The sequence below is a fragment of the Drosophila ficusphila genome, unplaced genomic scaffold (genome assembly GCF_018152265.1).
Source record: "Drosophila ficusphila isolate 14025-0441.05 unplaced genomic scaffold, ASM1815226v1 contig_791, whole genome shotgun sequence".
NCBI classification, from domain to species: Eukaryota; Metazoa; Arthropoda; class Insecta; order Diptera; family Drosophilidae; genus Drosophila; species Drosophila ficusphila.
Window position 1 is genome coordinate 24610904 of NW_025064737.1, and position 20674 is coordinate 24631577.

Consider the following 20674-nt stretch of genomic DNA (forward strand, 5'->3'; position numbering starts at 1 on the left):
AGGGGCTCAGTGGTTCGACGGTTCGGCGGCTCGGCGGTTCGGGAACGCCGACTGCGACGGCGACTGCAGCGTTTTGTGGGCGGTAAGCCAAGCTCGGCGACAGCAGCGGCAGCGGCCAACAAAAAAGCCAAATTGAGTGGCGCAGTTCGGACCGCGGATTGAAGTATGTAACTTACCGCACCTGAACACCGATGTTAGCCAGCGCGAATGTAATAGTCCAATTTTATGAAGCCTCGTAAAGCCAGGCTATTAAAGAAAGAGGCGGGCTTGAAAGCTGGTCACTTGCGGTAGGAGATATACGATGCCTGAAATGCCCGATGGTAATATATTCTAATGAACGCCCGACTTTGGAAGCTAAAAGTTTCAAGAAATTACCCATGATTTTGAAACAATTAATTCATTTTGAGCCCGGTTAACAACCTACCGTGACAAAATATCCCAAAAACACTTAAGTCAGACTTAAAATTACTCATACGCAGTGTGGCCTACCTCGTTAACCCAAAGGAAAAAAGGCTTTCATAAAGCACTGTATCGAATCAAGCAGTAAATTCGGTTTAGGACCTTTGACTTTTTGCTGAACCAAACTGTGGAAAATAAATAATTATTTACACAGCCCTCGACAAGCAAGCAAAATTAATTAGACACAATCGCGGAACCTGGACCCCTGACTATATAGTTTGATCTGGCTGACAGGGCTGAACCCACACGGACCTCTGGCTGACTCATCCAGTCATCCAGTGCAGTCCACATCCGCTCTGCCCCAATCGAAATCCCAGCCCACTTGGTATTCCTGCTCCGTTCGCCCGGAGACGTCGTTCGACGTAGTTCGCTCATAAATTTTGCATTTGCTGTGTGATTTTCCTTTTTAGACGCGACAAGATTTCACTGATTTCGCATATGTCCCGGCGTTCTATAATGTATTCGCCGGAGCATTCTATACGGGGTTCTCTGCTTTTTAGCTGTTTTGCGGTAATCGCAGGTCCGCCATCAATCACGTAGTTCCCAGCATGTTTGTCGCCGATCCCATCTGTATCTCGACGCAGTATCTTCTCACACCAAACAAAGCCAGACGCAGAGTCTATAAAGTCGAATACATCCCGCACTGACCAGAAACAAAAGGCCCATTAATGACAAATGCAAAATAACAAAATAATAATAATAAAGCAATATTCGCGAACCAGTCATTGCATATTAATGGTGCCCTCATCAAAAGCCACTCAAGTGCACACTTCGCCGGTATGATCCGATCTTGTTCGGATCTGTTCAAACACTTGACAATGACATGATTCGCCGGTGATGTTTAATTGCTTCGTTTTGGAGGCACAATGGATTGCAGCTTGTTTGATGCCTTAATAAGTCGGGTTGGATTTCTCTTGTGTAACTCACTTAAGCTGCTATTTTGTTAAGGTTTCAAACTGTCACATCAAAAAGAGACTTATGGTAATTTGTAGTTTAATAATATGTTAGATTTATGGTTTTTCATTTACTCTGTAAAAGTTTTAGAACAGGGGCCAAAAGGTCACTCCAGACAATATGATATCATCAAAATCTTACTCTCACCAAAGGTCGAACTGCTTAACAGAGGATGTTAATTGTAAACTGATAATTGAGTGCGAAATTTGACTTTGACACCCGCATTTAGGTAATTCTATTCTATATTGGTTCAACAAGTTCTCACCTCAACTAACGGAAAAGGTAAAAGTTCAATGCGATTCCTAAAATATATTCATTTTTCGAATGTCTTAAACGGAATAAATAAGTCTTATGTCTGGGTCTTCTCTTTATCATGACTCTAATGCTATTCAAAATTCCAATTACTTCCTTGTTTGTTTCCACGCCAAGCAACTGTTGCCGAGTTTAATTTAAATTCTTTTTAAGGTGATAACTTAACGGCTATGATTATTCCTCCAATAAATTAGTTAGTTCTATTGTGATTGTTTTCTATTCAGCAAAATAAGCTTATGGATCGGGAAGAAGCTTGCATCGCCCAGACGGAATAGTATCGCAATAATCTTTTGACCATTTAGCCGAAGTGAGAAGCAGACTGCAATAAACGCAACCGGATTTTAAGAACCCTATAAAATAGAGCAAAAAAAAAAACGAAAGTTGACCTTGGGCTTGAGCTCGTCGCTCAAGAATCCGGCCCGAAATCTCGATTTCGTTTAAACGGTTGCACCCCCAAAACTGGCCCGCTCCATCATCGCGATAATAGCCAAAGCAAATTGCCAAGTCATTCGGGTTTTGCCGTACGATATTCTGGCAAATCAACAAGCAAACAGCGCCGGGCAAACAAAAGTAGAAAAACAACAGCCAACGGAAATCAAAGTCAAAGTCTGAGAGCTGCAAATCCGAAAGGTAATTGCCAGGGCTAATTCGAAATACGGAGTATGGAAAATCGACTCGTCACCGCATAATTATTCGGAGAGTTTCCATGATGAGAGGGCTAGTGTCTGGTAATTTGCCGTTTCAGCCGTGATTTACTATTGACTCTGGTGTCGGCTCCTTGATTTATTTTATGACTCGACGCATCGCAGCGTACGCCTCCGACTCCTAAATGTTCTTATAAAAAGCATATTTACTGAGGAGCCGATGGGTTGAATACCCTTTTAAGCAGTCATGCGTTACATATATTTTGATCGAAATAAAAGGCTTACTACATATTGCACATGTATTTAAATAAATATAATTTCAACTACTATATAAAATAAAAATAAATATATCTATAAAATTTCCTTTGTTAATTTCGTGCTGAGAGTGTTCTTTGATCGGCATTTAAAATAGCTTCGGTAGACTTAAAAAATTTATAGGTCCCAAACTCTCTAATCTGAAAGTAAACATCTGGGTAGTGGTAAGAAAAGATATTTTTAGAAACACTTTCGTGGAAAACGCACATCGGGAGTTCCCTTACATCAACTATTGCGTTGACATCACTTTCTCGTATTATTTCGCAATTCTGAGCAAAAATAGAATACCTCATCGAGAGTATAAAAGTATCAGTCATGGTCGAGCGCAGAATTACCGACACATTGGCTGGAAGACACACACGGACATGGATGAACGGAATCCATTGAAATTCAGAACGGGTTCAAAGACGGTCGGCCACGGCAACAAATCGTGCAAACAAAAACTCGCCGAATTGCATGCAGCAACATCTTCATTGGGTGGCTAAGGGGGAGTTTTCGGGGGGTTTTCAGGGGGTTTTCGAGCGGTTTTAGCTCGCTTCTGGGAGGTGGGATAAAGTCGAAGTCGCCAAAGCGATTCAGCTAAACGCATTCGAGTGCTTTATTGATTGGGTTTCGTGTGCTTCGCAGAGAGCGCAAAAAAGTATGAAAATCTATTAATTCTACTCGGGGATAGGCAAATGCATTTCAAGTGGCCCGGATCCGGCGATCGGGGATCCGGAGGGGTCGGCAGTCAACTGGCCAAGTGGATGACGTCGACACGGAGACGGCTATGGGCCTGTTGACAGGTGTTGATCGGCAGTCAGGCCATTAATGAAAACAGGTACGAGTTGTTAACAATAGCCGCCTTTTCCGACTACCAGATACCCGGTCATTCATTTGGATAAAAATAACATAATTTGAAATGGAGATTGGATGCAATGCACAATTAAATTGGGAATGACAGTCAGAGACATCACTGACTTAAATATATTTGCACGTCTGACATTCCTTACCAATTAATGGGTAAGATTCGTAGATAATATCTTTCTTTATTAAAATAGGTTTCGTACAGCCCTATTTCCTTCCTTGCAACACACCCATCATCATCCATTAAAATAACGAGAAAGATGTTATACAAAACAATACGTTCCAATCTACTTTGGTGAGTGTTACTACGAATTTTCAATAGACAGACCCCAAACTTAGCGTGTACTTGACTTCCGACTTAGACTTCTAAGTTTAGCGATACTAAATTGTATGTTTACCGAATCTAATAATGTTTGACTTTGCCAATAAAGTGGGAGAAAAACACGCAGGCAATTAGCTAGGGCGCATCATTCGCATATATCTTACGGGGAGTTGCGGAAATGTCTTAAATGCCCGGCAGTAAAGGCCAAGTTAACGCACTGTGACCAAGCCGAAAACACTTTTAAAAAATTATTACGCGCCGACTGACCCAAAGGTCATCTTAACTGCTCAAGGCAGTTACAATGATAAACGCAACTGTGTGGGACTAGCTTCATGAATAGATTATAAAATTAAGGGTTTGAAATATCGAATGCATTTTGTGGCATTTTTCAAAGTCAGCCTTAAAGCTCACAATCGTTAAATTATGAATTTAATATAGCAAACAAACTTTGTAAGTGCTGAAACTGCGAGGCAGTCATTTAACGGGCAGGAATTGATTGATTACCTGCTAATCTACAAACGTATAAATAATTATGTTATAATTATTTGCACAGGCACGAGTGTCTAAATTGTTGTCCAAGCCAAATATATTTATATACATATTTGTAATATATATATATAATTATTATATATTTATATATAATAATTTCCACTGCATTCTCAGCACTTTTCCGTTGGCAGCTAAGTCATGAGGAGATTACTGGCTATTTGGCTGCTGCTCTTGTTATCGAAACGCTTTCAAAGTGTAAAACCTTTTAACAGGAAATTGCGAAATTTCTAATACAATTTTATATCTTTCAGGGCGCTGTTGTTTTTAAAATGACCAATGCCGTATGCGAGTCATATAACAAATCCTGGGTGGAGTTCGGTGTTTGCCGCCTGCGAGCCGTGAATCGGAATAAAGTGTGCCTTAATGTTGATGTCAATTTGCTTCATCCGGCGAACAATGTCATGGTCAAAGCCCAGTTGATGAAGAGGGCCAACGGCTGGAAGCCCTGGCTATACAGCGTCAATTTCGATGCTTGCCAGTTCGCAAAGCGGCGAAACAATGCCCTGATTCGTCTTGTTTGGGATCTTTTTAAAGAATTCTCGACAATCAACCATTCCTGTCCCTATGATGTAAGTACTTTGTTGTTGAATATTCATTTATATATCTTAATTTCGGACTAGGGTCTGCAACAAGTCAAGGACTTTTATCTGAGATCCGAAAAGCTGCCTGGACCCATACCCACTGGAGAATATTTATTACTAATGGACTGGATATTCGACAAAAAACCACAAGCAGCGACTAATGTTTACTTCACGTTTGTAGAGGATCTTAAAACTACTTAAAAGCTCTCTATTTCATTATCCGATTTTAATCTGATTCTTTTGATTTTGTAAATTTTCGTTTATGTGAGAAAAAGTGTACTTGTAGTTAAAAAATGTTGCTTTGTTATTTTCAATTGTTGTTACTAAAGAATAAACCAGGAATTTGGTAGTGCACAATTGTTATTACTTAAGACTAAACCAGGAATTTGGTAGTGCTCAGATTCATCAGCCATTTGAAACAAAAATTGCTTTTAGCTGCGGAATACAAATGCGGCTATTAAATCTTCGTTTCTGAGACCACCATGAGAATTTCCGCAGCCAGTGCAATATCGTAATCGTAATTTAAAACAAACAATACAAAAATAATTACCAATTAAGCCTATTTTAAATTCACATTCCGTTTTGCACAACGCAAAAACAGCATTGTCGGGCGGCAGAAGCAAAAAGCGGATGGATTCGAAGAAGCACAGTAATAGTTTGAAATTTATTTTATTTCGAAAATATATTTAACAAATTTTGGTATATTGGTATTTGGTATTCTTTTGAAGGTAATTTTTTTTGGTGGCCCAGAGATCGAAAAATGTTAATATATATAAACAAAAAAAGTTAACAAAAATCTAAGGAACCCACGGCCTACAAAAAGTGCATCAGTCCGGAGCCAATAGCCTCTTTCATGTGCTCTTGGTACTGAATCCGTTGATTGAATTCGAGACTAACGACCTGACGTATTTTATGGCCGATCTCCAGGACGGCCTCCTCGTCCTTGCCATTATTGGTCCAGAGGGAAATCTTATCTCCCTTTTTTCGGATCCTAACGACACCTCCACAGATTTGATCCGAGTGATCAGAGACCTCGCCAATCAGGCAGAGCAGCATATCTAGCCAAGCTGCGTCCAGATTTGTAGAGCCCTTCTGGAGGGCGATTAACCACCTACCACCCTCCTTGTTTGCCGGATCCTCCCACATGGGCTGAATGTTACTCTTGAACAGGAAATAATCAGAACCATTTTTTAACTTTGAAGGCGGCTCAATGCGCCAGTATAGGCTCCAAAAGTCCTCGACGGTGCTAAAGCTGCCAAGGCTGCGAAGCATGTTCTCCCACGACTGGTTTTTACCTTGGTCGATGCGCCACAGGGTCCATGCGTTCTGAAGCTGATGTGTTCTCAAGTTTCTAGGTGGGGCAACGATGCTTGGTGAATCACCAGGCTGGGGACTCCCCTCCTTCGAAAAGTTTTTGGGGCTTGGGAAATTAATCATTTCCTGAAAGTCTATCTTTACTTTGGGATCGTTGATGAAATTACTACCGCTCCTCGGAGTTATAGAGCGCCTTATTTAAATATGTTATCTTATTGGCTAGATTCTGAGGCGCAATTGGAGTGTGGCCGAATGAAGATCAGGAAAATATACCCATTATCTTCTCTATTCGATTTTACAGAATTATACGTTGTAAATAACATTCTGTCTGTTATGAAGCCAAAAAGTACAAACCCAAACTTAAAACATTATTTCTTATTGAAAATCCAATACATAAATTTACCGCTCTAATTTCCAAAAAAAAAATCGATACATCGGTGCAGATTACCGTTACATGTAAGCTTTGTATATTTCATTTTGAAAAGTCCCATTTTGCATAAAGTGTATAATTTGTTAATCTGTTACTCTGTGAAGCCTGAGGCCAAGTACAACTTATCTTTAAATTTATATGTTATAAACACTACTTTAAATTATATTAAAAGTGGGAAGAAGTGGTAAGCTGAGATCTACGCGATGAGTACATGTAGAGAACCTTAAGAGCTATTATAGATGGCGTGTTTGTAGCGTGTCACGACCAGAGTCGATGTTGCCAAGTTTATCGAGAAAACATTGATTTTCGTTCCAGCTCTATTTTGGACAAACTTCTGGGCCGCAGTTGCTGAAAATTCGCAAACCCGCCCCAGGATGGACATGATAAACAAGTTCTACTCGTCCGCCGTGCAGACGGTGTCCACCCTGTCCGGCGTTCTGCCCGGGAACAACGTGACGCGGGAGTACGAGGTGCTGGAGCAGGTGTGCACCGCCGGAGTGGGTGAGTGTTCCGCCCGGAGACCAACATATTGCAGCTAACGCTGGTCACTAACCACCAAACAGGTCTCATGTGGAAGGTGTACAATGGACACAAGAAAAGCACCAAGCAGGAGGTGTCCGTCTTCGTCTTCGAAAAGAAGTCTCTGGAGCGCTGGTCCAAGGACGACCGGGAGACGATGCTGGAGACACTGCGGCGCGGAGTACAGCAGCTGACCAAGATCCGTCACCCACACGTCCTAACCGTGCAGCACCCGCTGGAGGAGAGCCGAGACTCCTTGGCTTTCGCCACTGAGCCCGTGTTCGCCTCGCTGGCCAACGTCGTGGGCGACAATGTGCGCTCTGAGAAGAAGTTGTACGACGTGGAGATCCGACACGGACTTCTGCAGCTGTTCGATGGCCTCCAATTTCTCCACCAAGACGCCAAGATCGTGCACCGCAACATCAGCGCGGAGACGATTGTGATCAACAAAAACCGAAGCTGGAAGCTCTTTGGATTCGACTTCTGTATCGCCAACCAGCCGGCCACGGACGGCACTCCTCACTGGCCTTTCCGGGAATACACCACCTCGCTGCATGTCCTGGCGCAGCCCAGTCTGGAGTACACGGCACCGGAGTTGGCCCTGAACAGTGTCAACACCCCGGACAGTGATCTCTTTTCGTTGGGTGAGTACCTTAAGTTCTTCATTATAAATAAATAAAAATAATCCCTACTCCAGGCGTTCTTATATTCACCATTTATGCCGGCAAGCCCCTGAAGATGTTTGGCAGTGATTACAGCAGCTTTCGGCGCTACGCCAACGATCTTAACCAGCGGAAGTATCCTCCCATGAACGCAGTGCCCAGCGATCTGACCGAGAGCCTCAAGGCGCTGCTGCACCCCAGTGCCAATATGCGGCCAAAACTGCACGAACTTAAACAGATTGCGTATTTTCAGGACGTCGGAGTGAAGACCCTTAGCTACTTAGACTCGCTCTACCAGTGGGACAACCTGCAGAAGTCCAAGTTTTACAAAGGCCTGCCGCAAATCATTCCCACGCTGCCGCACCGCGTCAATCTGCACTCGATCCTGCCCTACTTGGTCAAGGAGTTCGTAAACTCACCGATGATTCCCTTCGTGCTGCCAAATGTTCTGCTCATCGCTGAAATGAGCAGCCAGCGGGAGTACTGCGACCACATTCTTCCGCACCTGAAGCCCATCTTCAAGCTTACAGATCCCATTCAGATTCTGCTCATCTTTATGCAGAAGATGGACCTCTTGCTGAAGCTCACGCCGGCGGAGGAGGTGAAGCTGAGTGTACTCCCGCTACTGTATCGCTCACTGGAGTGCGACATGCCACAGATCCAGGACCTTTGTCTGGCGGTGCTTCCCACTTTCTCCACCCTGATCGACTACAACGCCATGAAGAACTCGGTGCTGCCGCGCATCAAAAAATTGTGCCTGCAGAGCAGCAACGTATCAGTGAAGGTTAACTGTCTGATTTCCATCGGCAAGCTGCTGGAGAATTTGGACAAGTGGCTGGTGTTAGACGAGATTCTGCCCTTTTTGCAGCAGATTCAAAGCCGCGAGCCCGCTATAATAATGGGGATTATTGGTGAGTTCGTCGAGCAACACAAATAACGACATTTTTAATGATCGCCCGTTTTAGGCATCTACAAAATCGCCATGACCAACACCAAACTGGGTATAACCAAGGACGTGATGGCACACAAGTGTATTCCCTACTTGGTTCCCTTAAGTGTGGAGAACGGCCTCACCATAGCGCAATTCAACACAATTATAGCTCTGATTAAGGAGATGCTGGGCCGCGTGGAGCAGGAGCAGCGGGAGAAACTGCAGCAACTGTCCACTATACAAAGAGACAATAAGTACGATTAATGTTTTTATATCGAACATAAATTATAATACTTATAATCCCACGCAGACCCAAAGACGCTTCCGAAATACTGGCCAACGAACTGGAGAGTTCTACTCTGTCCCCAAGCGGTGTCAGCAATGGCAACAAAATCAACGATGACATGTTCTCCGGATTCACTGTAGGCCAGCCAAAAGCGGCTACCGCCGCTCCCTTGGCGCCCGCTAAGGCTAGGGAACAGCTCAAGTAGGGATCAATCAAGACGGATCCGAAGCAGCTGAAACTCAAGAACCACTTTTGTTATTCCAGAATATCGCACAGCACAATGTCGGCGCAGCCAGCAGTCAGGCCGGATATCCTCTCCTCAATGATGCAGAGCAACCTAACTGGGCTGGGCACCACTGCCGCGGCAGCAGTTTCTGCACCATCTCCTGCACAAGTGCCGACCAACAACGGCTGGCACAGCGCTAATCCGCTGGTGATGAACCATCAATTGGCCTCGCCCCAGGCCAGCAACAACAACACCTTCTCGCTGGACGATCTGGACCCATTTGCTGGCGGAAGAGCCGCTGCAGGTGTTCCCAAGCCCAGCAACACAAACGGTGCCAATATGTACACGCTGCAGCAGCCCACAGTCAACTACATCTATCCAACTGGCTATAGTCTGAACAGTATCCAGCAGCATCAGCAGCAGCAGCTCCTGGGAAAACCCAGCCAGGCTCCCACACTACAGCCGCAAACGCAGCCCCTGTTGGCATCGGATAACCAAAACCTCAACGCACTTTCCCAGCAGGACATACTTAACTTCTTGAACTAGACGAAATCGTAGATATGTAATTGCATATTCCATATATCCTATTCAAGGCAACTAAATTATTATGTTGCGTCGTTTTGTGCATCACAGAATTCTAGGCCTTATCTTTGGGCAATTCTGGCCGTTTTCTTTCAAAGACTATGGAAACCAAGTATTAAATCCATTTATAAAAATCTTCCCTCGGATTTAAGCCGTGCAAAACGACCCAACTTAATATTCACTTATACATATATTTATACATTTAAATTTATCCATGAATGAGTGTGAATGTCTCGTCTATATGTGTGCGTGTTTGTTAAAAATGTTTTTAATTATACTACTTTAGATTTTAACACAGATCCGCTGGATTCTTGCTCGTTGCCCCACATTCCGCAATCGATATCAAGTGTGAAATGACACGAATGCAAGTAGTTAAATAGAATACATATGTATTGTTAGCTAGACAAAAAGCCAACCAACTTTGTTCTGTGCATTGTGCAATTGCTCCTTACTTATGTTTTACAAAATATATCAATTTAAAAAAAAAAAACATTTTCAGTGATCTGAAGTGCTTTTGTGTAATTATCCACAGAGTGAATTAATTAAAAAATGCGTGATGTAGGGGAGATGTGGGGGTTGTGGGCATAGTTTTGTTTTTGGCTTATAATTACCGAACTAGTGCATATTATTTGGACATATGGGTATCTGTGTAAAGCTAGAGACCTAAGCTAACTAATTATGAAGAAACATACTTGATTTTGTCATGCGAAAAAAATTCATATGGACTTTTGTAAAATCGTAATTTTCAGCTAAAATTTTTTTTTTGGGGGGGGGTTGTGGGCACCCTGGGAAAAAATGCTGCAAATGGAATAATATGGAAAAAAACCGCAACCAATATCAACAAAATGACAATTTATTTATTTCAAAGACTACATAGGCGTTATTCATCGTCGGAAACACAATTTTGACATGTAAAATGACTGCCCCGCATGTCCACACATTTCCGATGAAAAGCTCGATCGCAGATGTCACAATTGAGTGATAATCCCTCTCAGCGGGAGAGGATCCTTTTCCAAGAGCCTAAAATTTCTACAAGAACGTTCTAGAGGGTTCCAAACAAATTTTGAAAACAATTTTACAAGAAATTGTCGGTAATAAAAAAATTGGCCAAAAAAAAGGGGTGCCCACAACCCCCCAATTTTGGTGCCCACAACCAACTTTCGCAGGCATTTTAAGAAGTAATTAAAAAATTTTTTTGCATAAATTTTTTGGTTCAAATCGATATTGTTCCATTTAGTATATTGCTTTGACAAAATAAAAATGCATTACACTTACCTTTTTAATCGATTCACTTTAATTGATACACTATTGAAAATCTTTGAATAAAGTTTCACCACCTTTTCCAAGCACAAGAAAAACCAATTCGTTAATTTCAAAAAGCAAACGCGTTTGTTATACCCTTGCAGAGCAAAGGGTATTATAATTTCAGTCAGAAGTTTGCAACGCAGTGAAGGAGACACCTCAGACCCCATAAAGTATATATATTCTTGATCAGCATCACCATCTGAATCGAAATATGTATGTACGTCTGTCCGTCTGTCCGTCTGTCCGTCTGTCCGTCTGTCCGTCTGTCCGTCTGTCCGTCTGTCCGTTTCCGCGCAAACTAGTCTCTCAGTTTTAAAGCTATCGTGCTGAAACTTTCCCAAAAGTTGTGTAGTTGTTGCACGCAGTATATATGTCGGAACGAGCCGGATCGGCCGACTATATCGGATAGCTCCCATACAAGAGGTCAAAAAAATAAAGGATAAAAAATTATTACGCCGTTGTTTTTGATCAGATCGACTTGAATTCTTCAAGATGGCGTTTTCTAACGGTTATTGAATTTCGGATTAAATTTTATCAAAATAGGATAGCCCTATCATATAGCTGCCATAGGAAAGATCAAAAATGTATATAGAAATAATGGCAAAATAATTATAACGTTGTTGTTTTTTATTCCACGAGCATGATTTTTACAACATCGACTTTATGAACTACCCTTGAACCGAGAAAAAAATTTCATAAAAATCGGACTACTATATCATATAGCTGCCATATGAACAACAGTCGAAAATATGGAAAATTAATAGAAAAATCGTCATAGCTTCGAGGTTGTTAGCCTTTATGTATTTTGTTCGATTTGTTTGATGACTGCAAGGGTATATAAGCTTCGGCTTGCCGAAGCTAGCTTCCTTTCTTGTTTACTTTGATATTTGGCACAAATCATACATAGGGTAATTGCTTGCGAATGACATTACCAAAAAAAATTCTATCTTCATTTTGTGAAGATATACGTAGGGGTGCCCACAACCGACCCATGCCCACAACCCCCACTTCTCCCCTACATTTATATTTTCTTTAACTTATTTTTTATTTTGTAGTTATTTTAAGTATAATTTTGTAAATATGCAACATAAATTAGGATTGGCGATGACAAAAATATCCAATTTTTTCCTTGAGTTGTATATTTTGGTTGTAAAATAACTTGAACAGAACATATAAGTCTTTTAAAAATAAAAAATTTAAAATTTGAGCGGCAAATTTGATTCTTTCACGAATATTTTACGGATAATTAACGGCAAATTATGAGAAAGAAACAAATTTTTAATTCAAAAATTGTTCTGCTAACTTTATGCACATACTAATTAAGCAACTAGTTTGTTTCAGATTCATCAGCAGACTTTGACACAGCGTCAGGCAACTTCACCTCGGCAATATAATGATTGAATGGCGATCCTAAATACAAACGACCATTCATTTCCAAGGCATGCGATAATCCTGCAGCAGATCTATCGAAACCATGCAGGGATCTTACAATGTTTCCATTCCAGTCCACTCTTACCACAGTGCTTCGATTGGGCGACTTGCTGAGCGCCAGCATATTAAACGAGTGGAAAAGGCGAGCCGAAATATTGTTTGGATATATGTAGTTTGAAATTTGGAAGGGAAGCTGCAGCAGACCCACTACGCGAGCAAGGAAATATCGAAGTTTTGGATATGGTGCCAACGAGGCAAACAAGTTAGGATTCTCATTATCCGAGGCCACGCCCAAGGGCACCCAAATTCCCTCCTTATCGCCACTGAGATTATCCGGCCAGCCAGGCAAACCCTCCACAAAGACTTCGTTTTGACCCTGAAGAGGTCCTTTAAGATGGTACTTGGTCAGCCGCATCGCCGTCGTTTCAGCCACGACTAAGAAGTCCTCGTTGGGGCTTAAAGCCAAGCCGTTGGCAAAGCACAACTCGTCTAGCAGTACCTCGTTTGTCTTCTTCTTGCGGTTGAATCTAAAAAGTCTAAACACAAGTTCGATTAATAATTTAGCACACCTTTGCTTAAGTTAAACTTACCGACCAGAGGGATTAGCAAAGGGAGCTAAGACCATGTCGTCGGACATAGAATCAGTCCAGTAAATGTCTCCCTGTCGACTAATTACCAACGCATTAAACAGCCTCGCCCGACGGTTTACCTTCTTCCCAGGCAGAATCTGATCCGGAGACACCAATATTGTCTTTTTCTTCGTATCTAGGCTAACTTCCCATAACCCATAGTAAGAATCGGCTATGATCAGATTGTTGCCTTGTGTGTCAAGGCCTAAGCCCACGGGATAGCCACACAACGCATCATCAAAGATAAAATCTATGAGGAGAAATATCACCAACATACATATAAGTAATGGTTTATAATTTACAGATATTTCCGTACCACACGGTTTTCCTATCTTTGTAAAAGGCTGAATCGTCTCTGCTTTATTTAACCGAAGGACCTCTCCGCCGTGAATGCCAGTGATAATCTCGTCATTATATGCTAACAGGCACTCCGGTCCAAAGACCTGATTCTTCCACAATTGCCTGGCACCGTTTAGGTGATAGTTTGGCTCAAGGGTACCCTTTAGTTCTCTGGCGGGTTTAATACTATAAAACACAAAATTATAGTTAGTTAAAAAGTGTCGAATACAACCCACTTACACATATTCTTTAAAGGGAAAGGTGATGCTAGGAGGTAATCCAGGAAGCACGAAGAAGGCTCCCAGGAAAATTGCCAGAAAAACAATAGTTTTGCGTAATGCGCCTAAGAAACTCATGGCTAATTTCACTATGTGGTGTTATTGACTGTCAGATAACAACTGTTGCCGGCGAAGTGATAATGTTCAAGAGTTCAGCAAGTTTCGATTGGTGCGATAACTTGGTTCCTAACAACTCTTGTTGACAATATAAAAAGCTTTCTTAACACTTACAAATAACATTTTTTGGTTATTCCCATTAAAACAAATTGACTTTAATAGTTTAATTTATTATTGGCAGAGGCAGAGCGTGCTTAACATGGCGGCTATCTTTGGCGATAATCTAAGACATCCGCATTGTACTTTAATTAAAACTTCGACTACTCCCGACCTCCCCAGCATCTTAGCCTAGTGAGTGAGATATCACGATCGATCTGGAACGCATTGTCTAAGGCGGCTGCTAATCGTTTGCTAAGCTTAGTGCACCCAAATCTAAAACAATTCGAATTACCGACTACGAAAACTGTTGGCCTACAAGCTAGATATAACAAATAATGCTGTCCTCAGGTCTCCACGAGGATGTGAGTGAACAGGCTGTGCATGCGCCGCTCTACCTCTTTGTACACCAGAGAGTTAAGTCCGTCGGAGTGCTGGCGCAGAGTGGCCGCCCTGAGGAGGGCCACCCGGTTTGCGTTGGGCCGCTCCGGCTTGTGCTTAAGCATTGTGTACTCGCTGAACTCCATCGCAAAACGACAGATGTCGATGTTAAGGGCCTTCAGGCGCTCGAAGAGATCGTCGTCCTCGCCGCCCCAGCCGTGGTACAGATTTGACATACCGTTGATCTGCTGGAACTGGACGGTGTTGATGGCCACCACCCCGCCAAAAAGTCCGCGGTAGGGCAGGCGGAAGCGCCAGTGGTCCAAAGCGGAGCACATGTGCCGCGGTCGCTCCGTGCAGGCGTATATTTGACCGGAGTTAAGCGGCAGCAAGTCTACGTCGTGCAGGATCAGGCAAGGGAACCCGTACTCCGCTGCCACCTGGGCGCCAATGTTAAAGAGCATTGCCCTGTTGAAGGGCTTGTGGTCGAACTGCTCAACCAGGAATATCCGATAGTGGATCAGCTGCTGGGGCAGGTAGTTGTGCATGTAAGTGAGAAAAGCATGTAATTGCTCCTCGCGCTGCCTGTACGGCACAATGATGGCGGTGCTGTACTTCGCCTGGCACTCCTCCGGTCGGAACTCGCCGCCAGGACGGATTTCCGCGCCGAGCTGCACCTCCTCGTGGTAGTGGGCCAGGTTGTAGACAAACCTGTTGGCGGCGATAACCTCAGAATAGGTGCACTCGAACACTTCCTGCAAGGACACATTGCGAGTAACCTGGGGCAGCAGGGCCTGCTCGATCCGCGATCCATCAATGTACTCGTAGTGCGAGGCGAACCGGAAGGGCAGACACAGATAAACGATGAGCGTGACCAACCCGATGGTCAGGAGCAAATCGTAGATGTGGAAGCTCCGAACCCAGAGCCGCACGAACATCGTTGGCAGGAACTCGAGACTCAGCGAGATCTTTTGAAACTCCGCATCCCAATTCCGGACGCAATCGCGATTCGCGGGCTGGCGAAAAGCAGCTGGCGACCAGGGACGCAATTAACCAATACGACGCTCACAGTAAAACCTTGTCTATTTAACCCTAAAAATGAATCCAATAAATAAGTGTTTAAAATCAAAGCTCATCTTTATTATTGATTTATGTCTTTTAAATTAATTTGAATATTCATTTATTGTAAAATAGCTTAGATTTTCTACCGAAAGAGAAAATACAATTTTCCCCATTCATAGCGTTTACTGTAACGGAAAAATTGTTTTTGTTGGGCGGCCAAGTTATAATGTTCGACTGCACCCTTTTAATTAAACAAAAAGCAGATAACAGTTTTTTATAAATTTGAGATAAGTCAAGTCAATAATTAATTTTGAGTCATAGATTAAACGAGCAGGCAATAAAATGGCACACTGAAGGTAATGGTTTTAATTCAGATAAAATTTGAAACTCAGACAAATACTGTGTCATAATCTGTCAAGTACAATTTCTTTAAGTTACTTATCCATCGAAGTAAAATTTCGATAATGCATATCATGCAATATCGAATATCATGCAACAACAGGAAACTTTTAGGTTTTGTTATAGTTTTGTTGCTTTACTGATGTTTACTGTATAAACAAACGAATCAGAAAACTGTCTGGCAACACTATGGTTGCTTTGCATCCCTGGACCGGCGGAGAAAAACAAGTTTATTTTAACCATCTCTCGTGTTAAACAAATGTGCCGACTGTCGAATTGTTCAAAATGACGTCTATAATAAAGCTACACACTATATCCGGGGCGATGGACGAGTCCCCGCCGTGCTACATCCTTCAAATCGACGATGTGCGAATTTTACTCGACTGCGGTTGGGACGAGAAGTTCGATGCCAACTTTATCAAGGAACTAAAGAGGTGACTTAAAGTAAATCTCCAAAAGATAAACCCTTATACGATTTTGGTATATTCAGGCAGGTGCACACCTTAGATGCTGTTCTACTATCCCACCCGGATGCATATCACCTTGGTGCCCTGCCTTATTTGGTGGGCAAGCTGGGTCTTAATTGCCCGATTTACGCCACCATTCCGGTGTTCAAAATGGGTCAGATGTTTATGTACGACCTGTACATGTCGCACTTCAATATGGGCGACTTCGATCTTTTCTCGCTGGACGACGTGGACACAGCCTTCGAAAAGATCACCCAGCTGAAGTACAACCAAACCGTTTCGCTCAAAGGCAAAGGCTACGGCATATCTATAACGCCATTGAATGCAGGACACATGATTGGCGGAACCATTTGGAAGATCGTCAAGGTGGGCGAGGAGGATATTGTCTATGCCACAGACTTCAACCACAAAAAGGAGCGCCACTTAAGCGGCTGTGAGCTAGACAGATTGCAAAGACCTTCGCTGCTCATCACAGATGCCTATAATGCGCAGTACCAGCAAGCCAGAAGGCGAGCACGGGACGAAAAGCTGATGACTAACATTCTGCAAACGGTGCGCAACAATGGCAATGTCCTTATAGCCGTTGATACGGCAGGAAGGGTTTTAGAGCTGGCTCACATGTTGGATCAGTTGTGGAAGAACAAGGAGTCGGGGCTCATGGCCTACTCCCTAGCTCTGCTCAACAACGTGAGCTACAACGTGATTGAGTTTGCGAAATCGCAGATCGAGTGGATGAGCGACAAGCTTACGAAAGCCTTCGAAGGAGCCCGCAATAATCCCTTTCAGTTCAAGCATATCCAACTATGCCATTCGCTGGCGGACGTCTACAAGTTGCCAGCCGGTCCAAAAGTCGTTCTGGCCAGCACTCCTGACTTGGAGAGCGGATTTACGAGGGACCTTTTTGTCCAATGGGCCAGCAATGCCAACAATAGCATTATTTTAACTACGCGCACCTCTCCAGGTACTTTGGCCATGGAACTAGTGGAAAACTGCACGCCGGGCAAGCAATTCGAGTTGGACGTCCGGCGAAGAGTTGAGTTGGAAGGCGCCGAGCTGGATGAGTACATACGCACACAAGGAGAGAAGCTTAACCCCCTTATCGTGAAGCCCGATGTAGAGGAAGAAAGCAGCTCCGAGTCCGAGGACGACATAGAGATGAGCGTCATTACGGGCAAGCACGACATTGTAGTTCGGCCGGAGGGTCGCCACCATTCCGGCTTCTTTAAGTCCAACAAGCGGCACCACGTGATGTTCCCCTACCACGAGGAGAAGATCAAGTACGATGAGTACGGCGAAATCATCAATCTGGACGACTACCGCATCGCAGACACGGGAGGCTATGACTTTGTGCCAATGGAAGAGCAGAACAAGGAGAACGTAAAGAAGGAAGAACCGGGCGTGGGAGCAGATCATCAGGCTAACGGCGGCATCGGCGACAACGACGTTCAGCTTCTAGAGAAGCCCACTAAACTAATAAACCAGCGAAAAACCATCGAAGTCAATGCCCAGATCCAGCGAATCGACTTCGAAGGCCGATCCGATGGCGAGTCGATGCTGAAGATTCTCTCGCAACTGCGACCGCGACGGGTCATCGTAGTCCACGGCACTGCAGAGGGCACCCAGGTGGTGGCCAAACACTGCGAGCAGAATGTTGGTGCACGCGTTTTCACGCCCCAAAAAGGCGAGATTATTGACGTAACCACTGAGATCCACATCTACCAGGTGCGCTTGACCGAAGGCCTTGTCTCCCAACTCCAGTTTCAAAAAGGCAAGGACGCCGAGGTGGCGTGGGTTGATGGTCGCTTGGGAATGCGCGTCAAGGCCATCGATGCACCCATGGACGTCACCGTGGAGCAGGATGCGGCCGTGCAGGAGGGCAAGACATTGACCCTGGAAACGCTAGCTGAAGACGAGATCCCCGTACACAACTCTGTGCTCATTAACGAGCTTAAGCTCTCCGATTTTAAGCAGATTCTCATGCGAAACAACATAAACTCCGAATTTTCGGGCGGCGTGCTATGGTGTAGCAATGGAACCCTGGCACTGAGGCGCGTGGATGCCGGCAAAGTGGCCATGGAGGGCTGTTTGTCCGAAGAATACTACAGAATCAGGGAGCTTCTCTACGAGCAGTATGCTATCGTTTAACATTAAAGATGACTTTTCTCGACATCCTCGTTTTTAGATAAGATGAAAAATGAATTGTTTAGTAAGCTTTATTTTGATGTTTACATAAATTGCAGCATGGGATCTTCTGCCCTCGGACGCTTCTTTTTCCACTCCTCGATCTCATCCTCTGTTGGCGCCTTTACGTCATACATACTGTTGTAGGAGCGTTTGCGGTCATCCATTTCCTCGGGAATTTCTTTTTCCTTCGTTTTTTCCTTCTCCTTGGCCTCCTTGTCTTTGGACTTCTGTTTGCGCTGCTCCTTGGCCTTCTTTTTCTTCTCGCGCTTCTTCGACTTCTTCTTGGACTTCTTTTTCTGCGGTTTTACTTCTTCCTCCTCCGATGAGGACGATTCCGAACTCGAGGCTGAGTTCCCTTCGGAGGCTGCTCTTTCTGACGGAACTTCTGGTATTTTAAATTGGGCTTGGACAGCTGGCTCTGTTGCAGCTGCTGTGCTGGAACTGGTGGGGTGCTGGTCCGAGTAGCCCTCCGGCTCCTGCATGCCCACACAGTAGGAATTCTTAATGAAGGACTTGCAGCACTTGTAGCCCCATCGACCGGCGCTCCAAAAGCTGCCCCACACGGTCGTATGGTTGTTGATGTAAACATCCTCCTCGTATATGCTTCTTGCCTTTGGCTTCTCCACACCCTTAATCACCTTGCCGCTGCGTGAGTATTCGATGTACTCCTCGGTTTGGGCCAGCAGAAGCGACTTTGGCGGGACCTGCAGATGCTCTTCGCCTCCGTACTTTTCCACAATGTGCGTTTTGGTCTAGACGAGCAAGAAAACGTTTTTTTAAAAACTCCTTAAAAATTTAATTTGTACACTTACACTCGACTTAAACTGTTCCTTCTTCTGCTCGTACTCTTTTTGGAGCAGCTCCAACTTAGTTGGCTCGGCCAGCAAATGCACATCCACCCCTTTGCCATGAGCTTCCCAGGCAAATAACTGGGCGGTAGCCTGGGCTGTGGTGTCTCCAGAGAAGCGCACAAAGTTTTCGCCAGCGAACTCAGCTCTTAATGATAAAAAGTTGTAAAGAAACCATTAATTTGCGGCAACTTTCGGATACTCACTCTTCCTCGGGCACTGCGGGATTGGGATTGTCACGCATTGAACGTGTTTTGGGATCGTAGTAAGCCGAGTTGGGGTCCAAGTTTCTAAGGTATTTCGCTGTGTCCTCGCGAATTCGCAAGTTGCGCACAGTGATACGCTGTTTGGAGTCCACCTTGGTTCCCGGCATATCCACCTCGTCAACATATTTGTCCTCGTTACCCTCCTCGTCAGATATTTCGGCATCGGGATCTGCACGAGTAAAAAAATAGATAAAGTAGAAATTGGGACTCGTAACGGGATTGCACCTACCATTTTTGAGTTTTTCGGCCTTTAGTTGCCGCTTGGCCTCCTCCACCTTCTCGTATTCCTCTATAATCTCTCTGTGGTTCGCCGGATCATAGCTGCTCCACCTATCGCGTTTCTCATCGTAGTTCACTGCTGCCTCGTTGACCAGATGCTCATCGTGCACGACAATCGATTCGGCGTATTTGGCTTGCACTTTCCGTGGTCGCTCCAGACAATCTTTTCGTTTATGAGTCACAGCTCCGCAGTTCTCACAGGCTCCCTTCCGAAATTTGGTGATGATGCGGGAGGTGTTCAGCCCCTTGGGAGCCCTCTTATCTAATTGGCCCTGCTCGTCTTCGTGTTGCGGGCGCTGATGCTTCAGCGTGGGTCCCGCCGATCCGTAATACCACGGTGCATTGGATATGTACTGCGGAATGTGCGGATTGATGTCGCGACCTTCTTCGTCGACGGCTGCTGGGGCCGTTCCCGCCTTTCGGGCCTCCTCTAGTTCCTTGGCCTTGCGCCAATCCTCGCGCGACTTTTTTTGGGCTCCTCCTCGGCATCCTGGTCGTGCTTGCTCTGGATGATCTGCGAGACGGGTGTGCGCATAGGCCCCGAGCTCATTTTGTCATATATTTATTCCAATAATTATTTATTTACAAATTGTCCGAATATAAGTTCGATAGTGTTACCAGATTGTGAATAGCTTTTTTTTACCCCAAATGCGCTTAACCA

At 44.2% G+C, this 20674-nt stretch overlaps 7 protein-coding genes across 9 annotated transcripts; 3 read left to right on the forward strand and 4 right to left on the reverse strand.

Annotated features, from left to right (window-relative positions):
• The first annotated feature begins 43 nt into the window (after positions 1-43).
• LOC108097696 lies at positions 44-5336 on the forward strand. Of its 2 annotated transcripts, none has more exons than XM_017200169.2 (3): positions 44-320; positions 4653-4970; positions 5022-5336. In XM_017200169.2, the coding sequence occupies exons 1-3, from the start codon at positions 318-320 to the stop codon at positions 5181-5183; spliced, it is 483 nt and encodes a 160-aa protein (XP_017055658.1). In that variant the 5' UTR covers positions 44-317; the 3' UTR covers positions 5184-5336. The 2 variants fall into 2 exon arrangements, with proteins under 2 accessions (XP_017055658.1, XP_017055657.1); XM_017200168.1 differs by lacking the exon at positions 44-320 and adding an exon at positions 4530-4596.
• Positions 5337-5623: 287 nt separating this feature from the next.
• On the reverse strand, positions 5624-6525 carry LOC108097444 (eukaryotic translation initiation factor 4E1). Its single transcript, XM_017199714.1, has one exon. It carries the CDS (start codon positions 6417-6419, stop codon positions 5796-5798), a length of 624 nt encoding a protein of 207 aa, XP_017055203.1. The 5' UTR covers positions 6420-6525; the 3' UTR covers positions 5624-5795.
• Positions 6526-7013: 488 nt separating this feature from the next.
• Positions 7014-10423, forward strand: LOC108097748 (SCY1-like protein 2). Its single transcript, XM_017200257.2, has 6 exons — positions 7014-7227; positions 7290-7889; positions 7943-8818; positions 8873-9092; positions 9149-9325; positions 9389-10423. The coding sequence occupies exons 1-6, from the start codon at positions 7101-7103 to the stop codon at positions 9894-9896; spliced, it is 2508 nt and encodes an 835-aa protein (XP_017055746.1). The 5' UTR covers positions 7014-7100; the 3' UTR covers positions 9897-10423.
• A 1902-nt stretch (positions 10424-12325) lies between these two features.
• LOC108097766 (adipocyte plasma membrane-associated protein) lies at positions 12326-14064 on the reverse strand. 2 transcript variants are annotated; one of them, XM_017200289.2, is made up of 4 exons: positions 13877-14064; positions 13614-13822; positions 13259-13547; positions 12326-13204 (listed from the first exon to the last, which is right to left on the reverse strand). In XM_017200289.2, the coding sequence occupies exons 1-4, from the start codon at positions 13990-13992 to the stop codon at positions 12565-12567; spliced, it is 1254 nt and encodes a 417-aa protein (XP_017055778.1). In that variant the 5' UTR covers positions 13993-14064; the 3' UTR covers positions 12326-12564. The 2 variants fall into 2 exon arrangements, with proteins under 2 accessions (XP_017055778.1, XP_017055779.1); XM_017200290.2 differs by having other exon boundaries at positions 13035-13204; positions 13263-13547.
• A 121-nt stretch (positions 14065-14185) lies between these two features.
• On the reverse strand, positions 14186-15554 carry LOC108097767 (beta-1,4-N-acetylgalactosaminyltransferase bre-4). The gene has a single exon (XM_017200292.2). The coding sequence runs from the start codon at positions 15444-15446 to the stop codon at positions 14475-14477; it is 972 nt and encodes a 323-aa protein (XP_017055781.1). The 5' UTR covers positions 15447-15554; the 3' UTR covers positions 14186-14474.
• Positions 15555-16146: 592 nt separating this feature from the next.
• On the forward strand, positions 16147-18652 carry LOC108097711 (probable cleavage and polyadenylation specificity factor subunit 2). Its single transcript, XM_017200200.2, has 2 exons — positions 16147-16403; positions 16460-18652. The coding sequence occupies exons 1-2, from the start codon at positions 16255-16257 to the stop codon at positions 18579-18581; spliced, it is 2271 nt and encodes a 756-aa protein (XP_017055689.1). The 5' UTR covers positions 16147-16254; the 3' UTR covers positions 18582-18652.
• On the reverse strand, positions 18632-20646 carry LOC108097712 (pre-mRNA-splicing factor Slu7). The gene is given in 5 exon segments (XM_017200201.2): positions 18632-19372; positions 19433-19616; positions 19675-19903; positions 19964-20485; positions 20488-20646. Coding segments are annotated over 5 exon segments (1722 nt in total). The 5' UTR covers positions 20564-20646; the 3' UTR covers positions 18632-18661.
• Between the last annotated feature and the right edge of the window lie 28 nt (positions 20647-20674).

Bases quoted from the DNA above. Each gene is read 5' to 3' on its own strand.
- LOC108097767 (XM_017200292.2), bottom strand. From the start codon at position 15,446: ATGTTCGTGCGGCTCTGGGTTCGGAGCTTCCACATCTACGATTTGCTC.
- LOC108097696 (XM_017200168.1), top strand. From the start codon at position 4,540: ATGAGGAGATTACTGGCTATTTGGCTGCTGCTCTTGTTATCGAAACGC. The intron at 4,597-4,652 runs GTAAAACCTTTT...TATATCTTTCAG, and splicing joins TATCGAAACGCTTTCAAAGT to GGCGCTGTTGTTTTTAAAAT. The intron at 4,971-5,021 runs GTAAGTACTTTG...ATTTCGGACTAG, and splicing joins ACCATTCCTGTCCCTATGAT to GGTCTGCAACAAGTCAAGGA.
- LOC108097711 (XM_017200200.2), top strand. From the start codon at position 16,255: ATGACGTCTATAATAAAGCTACACACTATATCCGGGGCGATGGACGAG. The intron at 16,404-16,459 runs GTGACTTAAAGT...TGGTATATTCAG, and splicing joins TTTATCAAGGAACTAAAGAG to GCAGGTGCACACCTTAGATG.
- LOC108097766 (XM_017200289.2), bottom strand. From the start codon at position 13,992: ATGAGTTTCTTAGGCGCATTACGCAAAACTATTGTTTTTCTGGCAATT. The intron at 13,548-13,613 runs GTACGGAAATAT...TTCTCCTCATAG, and splicing joins AAAGATAGGAAAACCGTGTG to ATTTTATCTTTGATGATGCG. The intron at 13,205-13,258 runs GTAAGTTTAACT...ACTTGTGTTTAG, and splicing joins TTTGCTAATCCCTCTGGTCG to ACTTTTTAGATTCAACCGCA.
- LOC108097748 (XM_017200257.2), top strand. From the start codon at position 7,101: ATGGACATGATAAACAAGTTCTACTCGTCCGCCGTGCAGACGGTGTCC. The intron at 7,890-7,942 runs GTGAGTACCTTA...TCCCTACTCCAG, and splicing joins CAGTGATCTCTTTTCGTTGG to GCGTTCTTATATTCACCATT. The intron at 8,819-8,872 runs GTGAGTTCGTCG...CGCCCGTTTTAG, and splicing joins TATAATAATGGGGATTATTG to GCATCTACAAAATCGCCATG.
- LOC108097444 (XM_017199714.1), bottom strand. From the start codon at position 6,419: ATGATTAATTTCCCAAGCCCCAAAAACTTTTCGAAGGAGGGGAGTCCC.